The following is a 14,264-nucleotide window of genomic DNA, read 5'->3' as shown; positions in this document are numbered from 1 at the left end:
CAGGGAAGTGGGTTTTCTTTACTTTAGCTCTTCTCTCTCTCTTCTCTCTTTTTTTTGCCTTTTGGAGGGGGGAAGGGAGGGCAATTGGGGTTAAGTGACTGGCCCAAGGTCACACAGCTAGTTTTTGTGTTAAGTGTCTCAGGCTGGATTTGAACTCAGGTCCTCCTGACTCCAGGGCTAGTGCTTTATTCACTATGCCACCTAGCGGCCCCTACTTTAACTCTTCTCTGGGATTTTGTGAGGCCATAAGCACTGGTTAATTGTTTTATAATATGACTAAAACTACTCATGGCTCATAATGTCATCAGAATGAGAGCTGAACGGGATGGTTGGTTCATTGGACCATAGGACTCCAGGCTTGATGATACCAAAGACATGATCTTGCTCAGTTCCCTCATTTTACATTTGAGGAAACTGAAGCCCAGGGAGGGGCGGGGACTTGCCCAAAGCCCCACAGGCAGTAGAGCTAGGATTCAGGCTTAGCTTTCCTCTCTCCAGAGGAAGTACTTTTTCTGCTATGAACTGTTTGTTTTGATTGTTTTGTATTTCACAAATCGAGAGTAGCCCAATGTATTCTCCTTGTTTCTAAAGGCAGGGCTTGGGCTGACATTCAAGGACTATAACTGCTTAAATCAGTAGTGCCTGGCATGTAGCTAGGTAGCTACAGGTGACCTGGAGTCAAGAAGTCCTGAGTTCAAATACAGCCACAGATACTTATTAGCTGCATGACCCTGAGCAAATCATTTTACCACCTCTCTGCCTCATTTCCATCACCTGTAAAATGGAGATAATAGCAACATCTACCTCCCGCTCCCCAGGCTGTTGTGAGAACCAAATGAGATAATACTTATAAAAAACACTTAGCACAGTGCTCAGCATATAGTAGGTGCTATATGAATTCTAGCTAATAGAATTATATAGCAGATGTCTATTAAATATTCATTGAATTTAATTGTACTTATAGTATCATGAGTTTAGAGCTAAAAGGAGTCTGAGACAATTTAATCCAGGTGTGAGAAACCTGTTGCCTCAAGGCCACATGTGGCCCTCTAGGTCCTTAAGGGCGGCCCTTTGAATCCAGACTTCTCAGAACAAATCCCCTCTAGGTCCTCAAGTGAAACCCTTTGACTGAATCCAAACTTTACACAACAAATCCCCTCTAGGTCCTCAAGGGCAGCCCTTTGACTGAATCCAAACTTCTCAGAACAAATGCCTTATAGGTCCTCAAGTGTGGCCCTGTGACTGAATCCACACTTCACAGAATAGTTCCTCTTAATAAAAGGATTTGGTCTGTAAAACTTGGACTCAGTCAAAATGCCACACCCAAGGGCCTAGAAGGCCACATGTGGCCTCAAGGCTGCAGCTTCCCCACCCCTGAATCTAATCTTGTTTAATGAAAGAGAAACCTTAAGACTGAGGTTAAGTGATTGATCCAAGGTCACTCATATAATAAGTGACAAAAGAACCCAGACCTTCCTCACTCCAGGGCCAGAACATTACCATACTGTGAGACCTCTCCCTATTTCTTCCCCTCTTTGACCTCTCAGAATGTTAAAGCAGTTTCCTCTCCTAAGGCCTTACTTCTCGGCTTGGCTCCCATTGCTATCTACCCTGCCTTCCATGGTCTCCCTCCACAGCCTGCTCTTTCAGGTTTACAGGTGGGCTGAGGGAGTCTAAAGGACCCCTTAATTAACTAGGCAGGTGTAATGGGAATGTAAATTTGGAAGATCTTCCCTGCCCTAGGCTAAAGTACACCTGAAGCCTGGGGTGGGAGGCTTGTTTTTCAGTAGATACTTTTTGATTGGCCAGTGGGTCAATAAGGTTGTTACATTCTCTGAGCCAGGAGAAGGCTATATAAGCCCTGATGTGAGGCTTTGTTTTGGGGGCTCACTTTGAGAAGTGTTCTGTGATTTGATCTGGATTCTGGGAAGCCATTGTCCAGAGCCCCCCGGCTTTGAAAAACCCAGATGTTGAAACCCAGATGTTGATTGGGTATGGATGTAATGGTTGGACAGTTTGGAAATCTGTCACTTGATCTGTTTCTCTGACTTGATAATTCTGTCTGTATACTTTGAAGTTCGGGGTGCTGACCTTTTACCCCTGAACTAGGTAAATGATACATGTCTGACTGATTAAAGTAAGCTTGTTAACCCATTTTGAGTTGCTTTCATTTATCAAAGCAGATCCAAGAACCTGTGGGGGCAGCAACCCTAAGGACGCTTGGGGTGCTTGCTGCTACAGAAGGTCGGGCCTTACCTCCTCCACACTAGTTGTTTTGCCTGGGAAGGGCAGCAGAGTATGGCTCTGCTGTACACTGAGCCGGGCCCAGCTGAGAGACCATTGAGTTTGAGGTCAAACATCTGTCTTTGTGCACTCAGAGCAAGCTATGAGAATTGGCCCAGCCAGGGCTCACTTTACCCAGAATGAATAGTCTCAAAAAAGGGCCAGGGTACCTGGGAAAGGCTGGTGGATTTGGTGTCTGAAAACCTGAGTTTAAATACTAGCCCTACTAGTTAAAGTAGAAAAGGGGCCAGTCAATTAGCTAGCCAGCTTGTTTTCCTATTGCAGAATGCAAGAGTGCGGGCAAGGCTGTAATACCTTGATCCATATGGCTACTTACAAGGTCTAGATCAACAGTTCTATGATAGCATGTATGGCTTTAGAAAAGCCACTTTCTTTATCCTGATTTTCAGCTTCCACCTCAGTAACATGAAAGGGATGGATTGAATGGCCTCTAAGGTATGAATCTAGGACCCTGTTAGTTATCTTAAACCCAGTCCCTTTAGTTCTCTGAGCCTCAGTTTCCTCTATAGTCATATGGGGGGCTTGGACTCTAACACCTCTGAAGGCCTTATCAGTTTTAGACCTAGAACCCTGTTAGTGATCTTAAAATGGTCCCTTTAGTTCTCTAAGCCTCAGTTTCCCCTAAAGTCTAAGGAAGGAGTTGGCCTCTTAAGAGCCTGAAGGCATTGTCAGCTTTATGCCAAGGAGCCTGTGGGTGACCTCATAAAGGTCCCTGAAGCTCCCTTGCCCTCAATTTCAATTACAGTCCCAGGAGGACCTTGTGCTCTAAAGAGTCTGAAGGCCTTGTCAGGTCTAGGCCTAGAAGCCTGTGAGTGATCTCGAAAAGGCCCTTTCAATTCCTGAAGCCTCATTTTAGTCTACAGTCACAGGAAGGGGTTAGAGGACACAGTCTCTGAGGCCCTGCCAACTCTAGGTCTAGGGGCTTAGGGGACATCTCACACAGGTCACTAAAGCTCTCTCAGCCTCGGGTTCCCCTACAGTAAAAGGAGAGTAATAACTACTTTTCCTACCTCAGGTTTTTTTGTGAGGATAGGTATAGAGTGCTTGATGAACTCCAAAGCATTTTAGAAATGCCACTTCAACCAAAGTAAAGCTTCTCCACCTGCTTTCAGGCTCCTCTTCCCTGTTTTGTTTTTTGTTTTTTGCCTTTCTCTTTTAAATAATTGTAGCTTCTTGCATCTGGTCACTTGCTGGAGTTGGAGCTAGGAGAGCCAAGTAGTATTGTGTGGATGTCACATATATAAAAGTAGCTGTTGGAGCGCCCCCCCTGGTGGGTCTGAATGCTAAACACTGTACCCAGGACTAGTGGAGTGTTTAGGGGTCCTCAGGCTGGGGATACTAAGTACTGTTGAGGTATTGGAGCCAATGGCACTGTGGTTTTTATTCCCAGAGCCTCCATCTTGGAAATGCCACTTGGGCCTATGGCTACCATTCAAAAGCCCTGAGCTGTGCAAGGGCCTTTGTTATAGGTAGTTAGGGTATCTCAATGGATAGTGTGCTAAATCTGGAATCAAAAATATCTGAGTTGAAATCCAGCCTCACACTCCTTGGGCAGGTTATTTTACCTGTGCCTCAGTTTCAGGATAATAACAGCAGGGGCAGCTAGGTGGCATAGTGAATAGCACACCAGCCCTGGAGTCAGGAGGACCTGAGTTCAAATCCAGCCTCAGACACAAAAACTAGCTGTGTGACCTTGGGCAAGTCACTTAACCCCAATTGACTTCCAAAAAAAAAGCAGGGTAATAACAGCATATACCCCTTGGAGTTTGTTGCAAGGATCAAAAAAGCACTTAGTACAGTACCTGCCACATAGTAGTAGGTTTGTTCTTTCCCTCATCTTCCCAGGAAAGGTTAGGGAAAGAAGACAACAACAGGTATTGGAGTACAATGGGAAGAGCACTGGACATCCTCTGTGAAGACAGGTCAATAGCTTCCCCTCTTTGGCCCTCAGTTTTTCCCTCTGCAAAATAAGTCATTAGATTAGGGCATCTCCCAACTATTGATCCTATGAGTCTGAGCCTCATGCTTTAACTTTCTTTAGGAGCCCCAAAGTTCTAAGGAAAGTTTATACCTGAGCAGTGAGTTAGCAGTCAACAAGCATCATTAAGTTCCTACTACGTGCCAGCCATTGGGCATCTAGTTAAGGACTGGTAGTAGATAGAAAGAACTCTCCTGTGAGGGAACTCCCTTCCCAGTGCATTTTGGTCCCTTCTCTGAAGCTTACATTCTTAGAAAGTTGCCCACAGCACTGAAGGCTAAGTTATTTGTCTGAGGTCACACAGCCTAAACAAAAAACAAACTGCCACTGCCCTCGAGGAGCCTAGGTTCTAGGGAAGGGAAGGGAATAACCATGTACACATTTAATTACACCTAAAATATGGTCAAATACTCCAAGAGATCCATGATCTCATGGATTTGGGAACTCCTTTTAACATGTAGATGAAAGTCCAGTGATTTGTGCTCTTACTTTGGGACTCTTGTCCATGTTCTCCCATAAATTCCCCACAAAGGGACCACTCCATGTGCTAGAGATCAAAGTTTCCTGTTGTTATTGTTGAGTCACTTTCAGTTGCATCCAACTCTTCATGACCCCATTTGGGGTTTTCTTGGCAAAGATACTGGAAGGCTTTGCCATTTCCTTCTCCAGCTCATTTTATAGATGAGAAGACTGAGGCAAACAGGGTGAAGTGACTTGCCCAGGGTCACCCAGCTAGGAAGTGTCTGAGGCCAGGTTTGAACCTAGGTCTTCCTGAGTCCAGGCCTGGGGCTCTATCCATTGCAGCACCACCTAGCTGCCCAACCTTTTGAGCTTTCTAACCTTTTGAAATCACAAGACCTGAGGCTACAGTCTTATTCACCCCAAAAAGCAAAAGAAGGGCAGAGGCCAAGGACTGAGGTCCTTTCACAGGGCCATATGGCATCAGAGGGGAGAGGGGCCCATGGCTTCTTCCCTTACAACTTTGCCTCCTACTGGTCCCCATGGGTGAAGGAGTCTTGGAATGAGGCAAAGAGGCATCCCTGACTCTTCACTTTCTCTCTCCTTCTTTCTCCCTCCTCCACCATATCATCTTAGCCCCATTAAAATAGACTCCTAACTGGTTTCCCTGTAAATTCTCCTCTTCTATCCCTCTTTCAGCCACCAAATTTATATTCCTAAAAACACACGTGTGATCGCTATATTCCAAAGCCTTCACCAGCTCCCTATTGCCTTTGGGATAAAACACAAAATGTCCAGTATTGAAAACTCCCCCCCCCCCACTCTACTCTGCTTCCCTTTTCAGTCATATTTCATCGAATTCCCTTCATGTACTCTCCATTCCAGTCTAACTGATCTGCTAACTGTTCCCTGTTGTAAATAACACTCCTTGTCACATACTGATGTCTTTTATTTCCATATCACATTCATTTCTGAACATCCTTGTATCTCTCCAAACAACATACCAACGAAGTTGGTTTTTTTTTTTGGGGGGGGGGTTGTGGTTTTTTTGTCTTTTTGGAGGGGGGAAGGCAGGGTAATTGTGGTTAAGTGACTTGCCCAAGGTCACACAGCTAGTAAATGTGTCAAATGTCCAAGGTCAAATTTGAACTCAGCTCCTGCTCCAGGACCGGGGCTCGGTCCACTGCAGAGCCACGTAGCTGCCCCTACCAATGGAGTATGACAGTATATGCACTATCCCCCACCTCAGCAAAGAAGAGAGGGAGGCAGTTTTTTCATCTCTCCATCAGGGTCAAATTTGGTCATCAGAATTACTCAGAGTTCAGCTTCACTTTGTCATATGTGACACTCTATCTCCTGCCTCCATACCTTTGTCTGCATGGTCTCCTGTGTTTTCCTCACCTCGACCCTGTAGAATCTTGAGCTTTCTTCTCAGGTGCCACCTCCTACACAAGACCTTTGCAGAAATCCCCACTTTATAGGACTCTCACCTTCTTGAAATTACTTTGGATTTACATACTTGACAAGAGGCTGTGTAGTATAGTAGTTACAGATCTGGGTTTAGAGTCAGGAAGAACTGAGTTCAGGTCTTGCCTCTGAGATCTATAACCACATGACCCTATTCAAGTCAATTGCCCTCTCAGTGCCCCAGGCAACTCTTAGGGACTCTTAGTCACAAAGGAGATGCCATCTACATCGGTAGAGGGGGTTGCTCATTCAGGAATTTCCAATACCAGTGAAATCACAGGTCTGCTCATCAATTACTGGCATGCCTAGCATTCGCTCTCCCCTCCCCTCCGTAGAATTGATGATCTTTGAGGGCAGGGCTGGTTTCATTTTAGTCTTTGTAGCTCCAGCATCTGGAACAGTGTTGGGCACATAATACACACAATCAACATTGTTTAAATTGCTTGAAAACCCCATATCCTTGTATCTCATGGGATATTTCTAATAACTTAAAAAATCTTCAAATAGATATTAAAGTATTAAAAACTAACATAAAATAAGAATATGTCTGTTGTCCATTTTATTTTAATGTCTTTTGTTTTTACATATTCTTCATTCCTAAATATACTTCCTCCGCCCCCCCTCAACCTCCTTCCATGAGTCATCCCTGGTAATAAGAATAAAAAAGAGAGAAAAAAAACAATGCAATTCAGCAAGATCAAGTCACATTTCAACCATACCAAGTATATACAATATTCTCTATTCATAGCCTCTCTCCTTTGCAAAGAAGGTAGAGTAGAGGATTTTTGGAGGCAGCCAATGCCTCAGAGCACTGGGTCTAGAGACAGGTCTGAAGACCTGAATTCTAATCTAGCCTCAGACACTTCCTAGCCATGTGACCCAGGGCAAGTCACGTAACATCTGATTGCCTGACAAAATGGATCCAATGGAGAAGGAAATGGCAAATCACTTTAGTGTCTTTGCCAAGAAAACCCCAAATGAGGTCATGAAGGGTCAGAAACAACTAAAACAACTGAACAACAAAGGGTTTTTTTCTCAACTGTTGGATTGAATACCCCATTTCCTTCTCCTTTATAAGATATTTTGGGAACTTTTAAATATTAAACTATAAAGTATTTTAAAATTAAAAATAAAACCTCCTAAATATGCTTTTAAAAGGTAATATATTGGAACTCAAAATTTTAAAAATGAATGTTAAATTGTTTTTTACTTGTAATTGGGAGAAAATTAAAATACTAAATAAGAAAAGAAAGGCCATATATTCAACTAAAAGGTTTTTTTTTTAGTATATCATAGCTTTTTTCTTAATCATAAGCTCACATAAAAAGATAAATAGTAGATAGGGTTGCTAACTAATCCTACCTTCTCAATCTAATATTTAATGTATCTGTGATTGCCTCAATGTGGACACTATCCCCAATGATTCAGATTTCAATCTAACTACGCCTCCTCATCTTGTGGGACATGGAGTCCATCCATTAATCTCCTAAAGGTGGTTCACCCACGCATAGCAATGGAGGAGGTGGGCTACCGACCATTTGACTATTCTATTGTAAAATAATATTCTTTGAACAAAAATAAGTTCCTGACAGATCTTGGAGGTGAGATCTTTACCAGACAAAACTTTCTGCAAAAACTTTGCCCTCCAGCTACCTGTTTCCCTTCTAATTCTAACTACCTTAGATTTGTTTATACCAAAGCCTTTTAATTTTATATAACAAAACTTGCTCATTTTGTCATTTGTGAGTCTATTTTGTGTTCTTTAATCATGAAATCTTCTCCTATCCATAGATCTGAAAGGTTATTTCTTCCTTGGTCCTCTCATTGAATTATGACATCACTTTTTATGTCTAAGTCTACTTCCCCTAGCACTTTTGGTCAAATAGTGATATTTCTTCCAGTAACTGGAGGCTTTGGGTTTATCTGACACTAGTTTAATGAGTTTATTAGCTTCTATATTTGTACTTCTTCCTACAGTTGCCTTCTATCATCCACTTTAGTTCTTTGGAGACTGGAACATTTGGTGATTTGTAACCATATAGCATCACTGAAAGGGTATTGGTGTTAAAAACGTGAAAGCGCCATTGGCTTGACTGCACTTATTTTATATTTATCTTCCTACATGTTCCCACCTGAGAAGAATCTAAGCTACTTGAGGTCATTTACTGGGGTTTTTTTTTCAGTCTTTGGATCTTTAAGCAGCTAGGCAAGCCACAGTTGAGATATAGATACTTTATTCCATTTTTATCTACTTTTTAAGTGTTTCAACCATCTGGAATTTACTGGAGTGTATGGTGTGATATGTGTCTCTAAATTTGTTTTCCACCAAACTGCCAACCCATTTTCACAAGTACATTTTGCTAACTAGTGAACCCTTTCCTCAGTTTTTATTTTCTAGAAGTTTATAAAACATTAGGCTTTAATATATGCCAACTTAGCATATAGAATGAGATTTTCTAAATCCTGTTGCTTTCCTGACTCCATATCTTTGCTAATAGTCTTCCTTCTAACTGGAATATAATCCCTGCCTCTTCCATCTATGCCTATCAAAACTCACCTTTCACAGAAGGTTTAATTTTTTTAATTAATAAAATATTTAAAATGTAAAAAACATCCTGCAAGCTATATCTTAAATGTTTCCTCCTCCATGGGGCCTTCCCTAATTTCTCCCCACCTCCAACCAGATAGAATCTCTCCTTCCTCTGAACCCCCATATTCTTTTGTATTTTTCTCTCATTCCATTGCTTGTCTCAGGGGATGGAATAGAAAAGTTTGTTAAGTTCTTACTATGTGCAAAGCATTGGGGTCACAAATAGAAAATCAAGACAGTCTTTGTTTGTCAAGGAGCTCACATTCTAATTAGGGAAGGCAACACATAAGAGGGAGGGGGATTTCAGCCTCATGGCAGATGGAAAGGCCAGGTGGTACTGACTATCTGGTAGGAAATAGAAACTTCATTTTCAATGGCAGCTACATCACAGAAGATGCACAACCATATGCTCTGCTTCTGTACCCTGAACACCATGGATCTAACATGAAGATAAAACCTCCCCCATGTGTTGTCTCCCCATGTTAGAAAGTGAGCTCATGGAGAACAGGGACTGTCTTGATTTTCAATTTGTAAGCCCAGTGCGGCTTACATGGTATGCAACATGATATGCCACTATATCAATGCTAGTTATTAATTGTAATAGTGGCTTAATAAATGTTTCACTGTGCATTGCATTCATGCCAGCAAAGCAGCAAGGCCCAGTGAACCCTTGGGAGTAATGGAAGAGCAGATGGTCCCTGACTAATGACTGTTGGGAAGGGGGTAGCAGGCCCAAGATCAGTGAGTGGGGTTCTGGGGTTTCTCAGACAAAATGGGGATGAAGGAGCTGAGGTGTGGCTCTAGCATCCAGCCAAGAGTCAATATAAGAAGCCATTTGGAGGCAAAAGATAAGCTGTTTCAGTCATATTGGGTTTGCTGTGTGCTGTAACGTAGGTAAGAGAAAAAGGCTAGAGCCACTAGGAGGTGCTACAGTGGACAGAGCGCTAGGGCTAGAGTCAAGAAAACTATTTTTTTGAATTCAAATGTAGCCTCAAAACACTAGCTGTGTGACCCTGGGCAAGCCACTCGACCCCATTTGCCTCAGTTTCCTCATCTGTAAAATGAGCTAGAGAAAGAAATAGCAAATCACTCCAGACTCTTTGCCAAGAAAACCCCAAATGGGGTCACGAGGAGTCAGGCACAGCTAAACAACCAAGATAAAGGTTTGGAGCTCAGAAGAGAGATCAACACAGGGGAAAAAAAACCAAACCTGGGGATCACCTACAAGGGTAGTAATTGAATCTGTGGGAGTGAGATCGAAGGAGATCATAGAGGTGGAAGGGGAAGTAGAAGGAACCTTGTATTTAGAAACAGAACCCAGGTGCAAATCCCAGCTTGGTCATTTATCTCTGCGCCAATAGGCGTTACAACCTCCAAGTTCCTTTTCTCATCTGAAAAATGAAGAGATTGGATTAGATTGGAGGTGTCAAACACCAGGCCTCATGAGCCCACAACACTCACAAGTGCAACCCAAACCAGATTCAAATAGCATTGGGAAATACTTCACAAAGTAAATAAAAATGTAATAGAACAGAGCTAATACTAATGTGTGTTTTTCTAAGTCAACATGCAGTCTATTTATGGTTTAGTGGTCCAGTTTGCCTCTATACTGTAACAGCAATGGACTAGATGACTTCTTAGGGCCCTTCTAGCTCAAATCTATGACCCTGTGGCCAATCTTAGCTCTCCTAGGCCTCAGTTTCTTCTTGTAAAAAGAGGACAAGCAGGCCTCTAAAGTCTCCTTCCAGCTCAACATCTATGAGCCTATGAGAAGGATCAGATTCAGAGACTGATGAAACCTTAGAACTCATAATATGATCAGAGTAGGAAACTAAGGCCCAGGGAGAAATGACTCATCCAAGGCTAAGCAGACAGAAGAGGTATTCAATTCCAAACTGCCCAACTCCCAATCTAGTGCTCTTTGTAGTACACCCCACTAGCTGGCATTAACTTAATCTGAAATCAATTGTCCGGTATTGGCTGTTTATATACTGGAATAATCCAGGGGCAGCTAGGTGGCGCTGCAATGAATAAAGCACCAACCCTGGAGTCAGGAGGACCTGAGTTCAAATCTGCCCTCAGACTCTTAACACAAAAAACTAGCTGTGTGACCTTGGGCAAGTCACTTAACCCCAACTGCCTTGCCTTCCCCCTCCAAAAAGAAAAAAATATAATAAAATATAAAAAAATAAATTAAATACTCCAAATAGAAGGCAGTTAAATGGTACAATGAATAGAGCACCAGCCCTGGAGTCAGAACAACCTGAGTTCAAATCCAGCCTCAGACATTTAACACACTTACTAGCTATGCGACCTTGGGTAAGTCACTTAACCCCAATTGCCTAGTCTTTCCCCTCCCCCCCAAAGAAATACTCTGAATAATTAGAATTTTTCCCAGATTGATTTTTAAAATGTTTTATTGATTTTTTTCACATCACTTTCATTTCCCAATATATCCCTCCCCCATCCCACCCAGAGAGCCACCCCTTATAACAAAGAAAAAGTAGTTTAGCAAAATTAACAGCTCAACAGAGTCTGACAGTATAGGTCGTGCTCCACAGCCCTAGTCCCAGGTCTCGCAAAGAGAAGCCAGCACATTGCCTCCTCTCTTCTTGAGAGCCAGGCTTAGTTAAGAATCGATTTCTAATTAAATTGTCATCTACAAATGTGTCACTTACAGTGGAAAGAGTAGTCAGGGGACCTGGGCTCGAATCTTGGCCCTGCTATTTATACGTGTGTTGACTTGGGCAAGTCACCTCCCCTTTCTAGGCCTCAGTTTTCCTCCTCTGCAAAATGAGGAGGTTGACCTAGTCAATTTCTGAGGTCCCTTTTAGCTGTAAATCTCTGACCCTCTGAGCCCAAGAGACTCAAAGACTCCTCTGTGAAGTTCTCTAAGAATCTAATAGCCTAATTTGGATTCAAGATATTAAGTGTTTTAAAAAAACAAAACAAAATAGCTCTTGCAACACAAGGCCATTAAACCTTACTTGCCTTTAAAGAAATGTCTATTATGCTTGACCATTTGGAGGAATAAATGATCAAAGGAGTAGTCTTCTTATTCTGGGCAGCATGATTACTGAGTGTACTTTAATTAAACCCCTCTATCCATTTGGTGGACTTTGATGTGAGAAATACAGCCAAGAGTTGGCCACCCTCTGCAAGGACAAAATGATTGAGCCCTCCTCACATAACAAGTTTCTCAAAGGAAGGATGACCTGCTGGTCAAGCAATCCCTTTTGAAAGACCAAGCTGCACCCTCAATTATGCTGGCATCAAATGACTGCTGTCCTAAGTCTGATCTTATCACAAAAGGATGTGACAAGACGACTATTGATGCATGTGGGCATTGCTGCCCCATGCTCTGCAGTGACAGTACCAAGTCTGTCTGCCTTTGGCCACAATCAGAGGGTTCTGGCTTCCAGAGGCTCGGGCCTACAGGCTGGACCAGCTCTGAAGGCCTCAGCATTTCACATTTGTTAAGGAAAGATTTTATAGCCCAGACTGACCCACCTCCACTTTTTTTTTTTTGTAACCTTCATAGCTAAAGAAAAAACAAATTTATTAGTGAATTGACAAAATCAGAAAATAAAAACCACCCTGTTCAACAAGTCACCCATACTATCTAACAGCAACCAGTGAGCACAGAACAAGACATGTTGAAATGTAAGAAAAGTTATTAAAAACAGAAAGGCAAAATCGAAAAGTCATGGCTTTACTTGTTTCCAACCAAATATTCAGACTTTGAGTAAACTGTGGATCAGAATAGGCTTCCTTCCTTCCCTTTGAAAAAAACAGTGACCCAAGAAACAGTCCTTCCTTCAAAATAAATTCACAATTATCCGGACTGATTATGAGGAACTCTAAAGGAAGAGCTATTTTTAGTGTGAACAAGTTAGGATCCACTAAGTTGGTTCAAAATATCTTCTAGGTCAAGAATTTAGTGCTGCATTTTTCTTTACATGGAAATTTACATAAGCATTTAAGGGTAAACTGTAATAAATAAAAACAGAGAAAGCAAAACTCCAACCTGGGCTGGAAAGGAGAAAAGTTCATTTGACAAGGCCTTTATTTACTACTGGTCAGTCTAGGGACCATTTTTCTCAGGTTAATGTGGGAAATCAAACTATTCTACTCAGAGTACAAATTTATATACAGCTCACTTTTAAACAAAGCTATTCTAAACAAAATTTATGATATAGAAAATGCATGGGCCAAGTTATGGTCATCTACAGAATTAACTGTGCATCTTGCAACGAATGCCCTCTGACAGAATGGATTTCCCCCCACCATCGTTCTCCAGTGTGCAATGTTGCCAAAGAGAGGAGCCCAGACCTCTCCTTTAAAGCAGCCCCCAAATGGTTGAGTCTGTCTTAGGCCAGCCTAGCCTCCAAGTACTTCTGAAAGGCCCTGCCATCCTTGTAGGACAAATATCCAAGAGCACAGGTAAAACTGGCCAAAGAGTGTACAGCTAAAGAGTGAAGCTGTCTTTATAAATAAATCCAGTCTATAGCTAAAGGAAACCATTTGTTGTTCCCCACAAAGAAGAGGTCCAGTGAAAAATGTGCTCCTGCTTCTGTGAAGAGACTACAGCTAACAACCCGGGATAACCTAAAGTCCCTCTCTGAGTTCCCTTATCAAGCAGCCATCAAAAAAAAACCCTGCCATTGTGGCTTTTAAAACCCCATCCTAGTTTTTCTCTGCACCTTCTAAAATTCCTCCCACCAGGAAAGACTATTTAGGAAGGAGGAATTCCTTACAGTTACGCTATATTCCAAACATCCCACTTTGCAGTTAAGAGAATGTGCTTATTATACAGTGATACAAATGTGCATTAGCCACCTGCCTACCTAAATTTTCAAAAATCTTCTGCAAGGCTAAGGTTCAAGGGTTTCAACACTGATTGCTTTTGAAAATTCCACATCAGCTCCGAATAGCCCAGCATGCACATTCAGGGCTAAAGAGTAAGATAAGGAGCTGGAGTGCTACCAAGAGGTTGGCATGCTTTTGTTAGAACACATGGCATGACTGCAGTGTGCATATGCACAGAGACAGTCGGAGGTTTACATGGTCCAAAGAAGACAGGGTTCTTCATGTGTGCTTTTAAGAGAAAACTATGCCTGTCCAAATTCTTGAATTTCAATTAGTGTTTTCCTTTTTCACACATTCAGTGAATCTCCCCTTTCTCCTCCATATAGTCAAAAAGGGGCAAAGGAAAAAGGAAAGGAAGAAGACAAAAAGACAGATCACCCTCCCTTGCCAAAAGAGAAATACACTGTACAGTGATAAGGCAGTATGTTTGAAAGAGAAAGCTGCATGAGAACTGGTATTCTCTGAACTTAACTTCAGTCTCCAACTCAATGTGTAATGTGTAATCAATCACCGTGTCATTCCTGTAGCCATCTTCACACACACACACACACACACACACACACACACACACACACACACACACACACACACACACAC

The 14,264-nt window shown here is 42.3% G+C and overlaps 1 protein-coding gene across 2 annotated transcripts in view; it reads right to left on the bottom strand.

Annotated features, from left to right (window-relative positions):
- Positions 1 to 10,049: 10,049 nt before the first annotated feature.
- YIPF6 (Yip1 domain family member 6) overlaps positions 10,050 to 14,264 on the bottom strand; it is a 21,617-nt gene continuing 17,402 nt past the window's right edge. For both annotated transcript variants that reach the window (XM_069100410.1, XM_069100412.1), the window contains exon 7: positions 10,050 to 10,189. In XM_069100410.1, coding sequence (XP_068956511.1) covers positions 10,065 to 10,189 — 125 coding nt within the window. In that variant the 3' untranslated portion in view covers positions 10,050 to 10,064. The remainder of the gene's footprint in view (positions 10,190 to 14,264) is intronic.

This window comes from Petaurus breviceps, unplaced genomic scaffold (assembly GCF_028583685.1).
Source record: "Petaurus breviceps papuanus isolate PSGF00001 unplaced genomic scaffold, PetGlider_PUasm1.0 400, whole genome shotgun sequence".
Classification (NCBI taxonomy): domain Eukaryota; kingdom Metazoa; phylum Chordata; class Mammalia; order Diprotodontia; family Petauridae; genus Petaurus; species Petaurus breviceps.
This window is presented reverse-complemented; position numbering and strand designations above follow the sequence as displayed.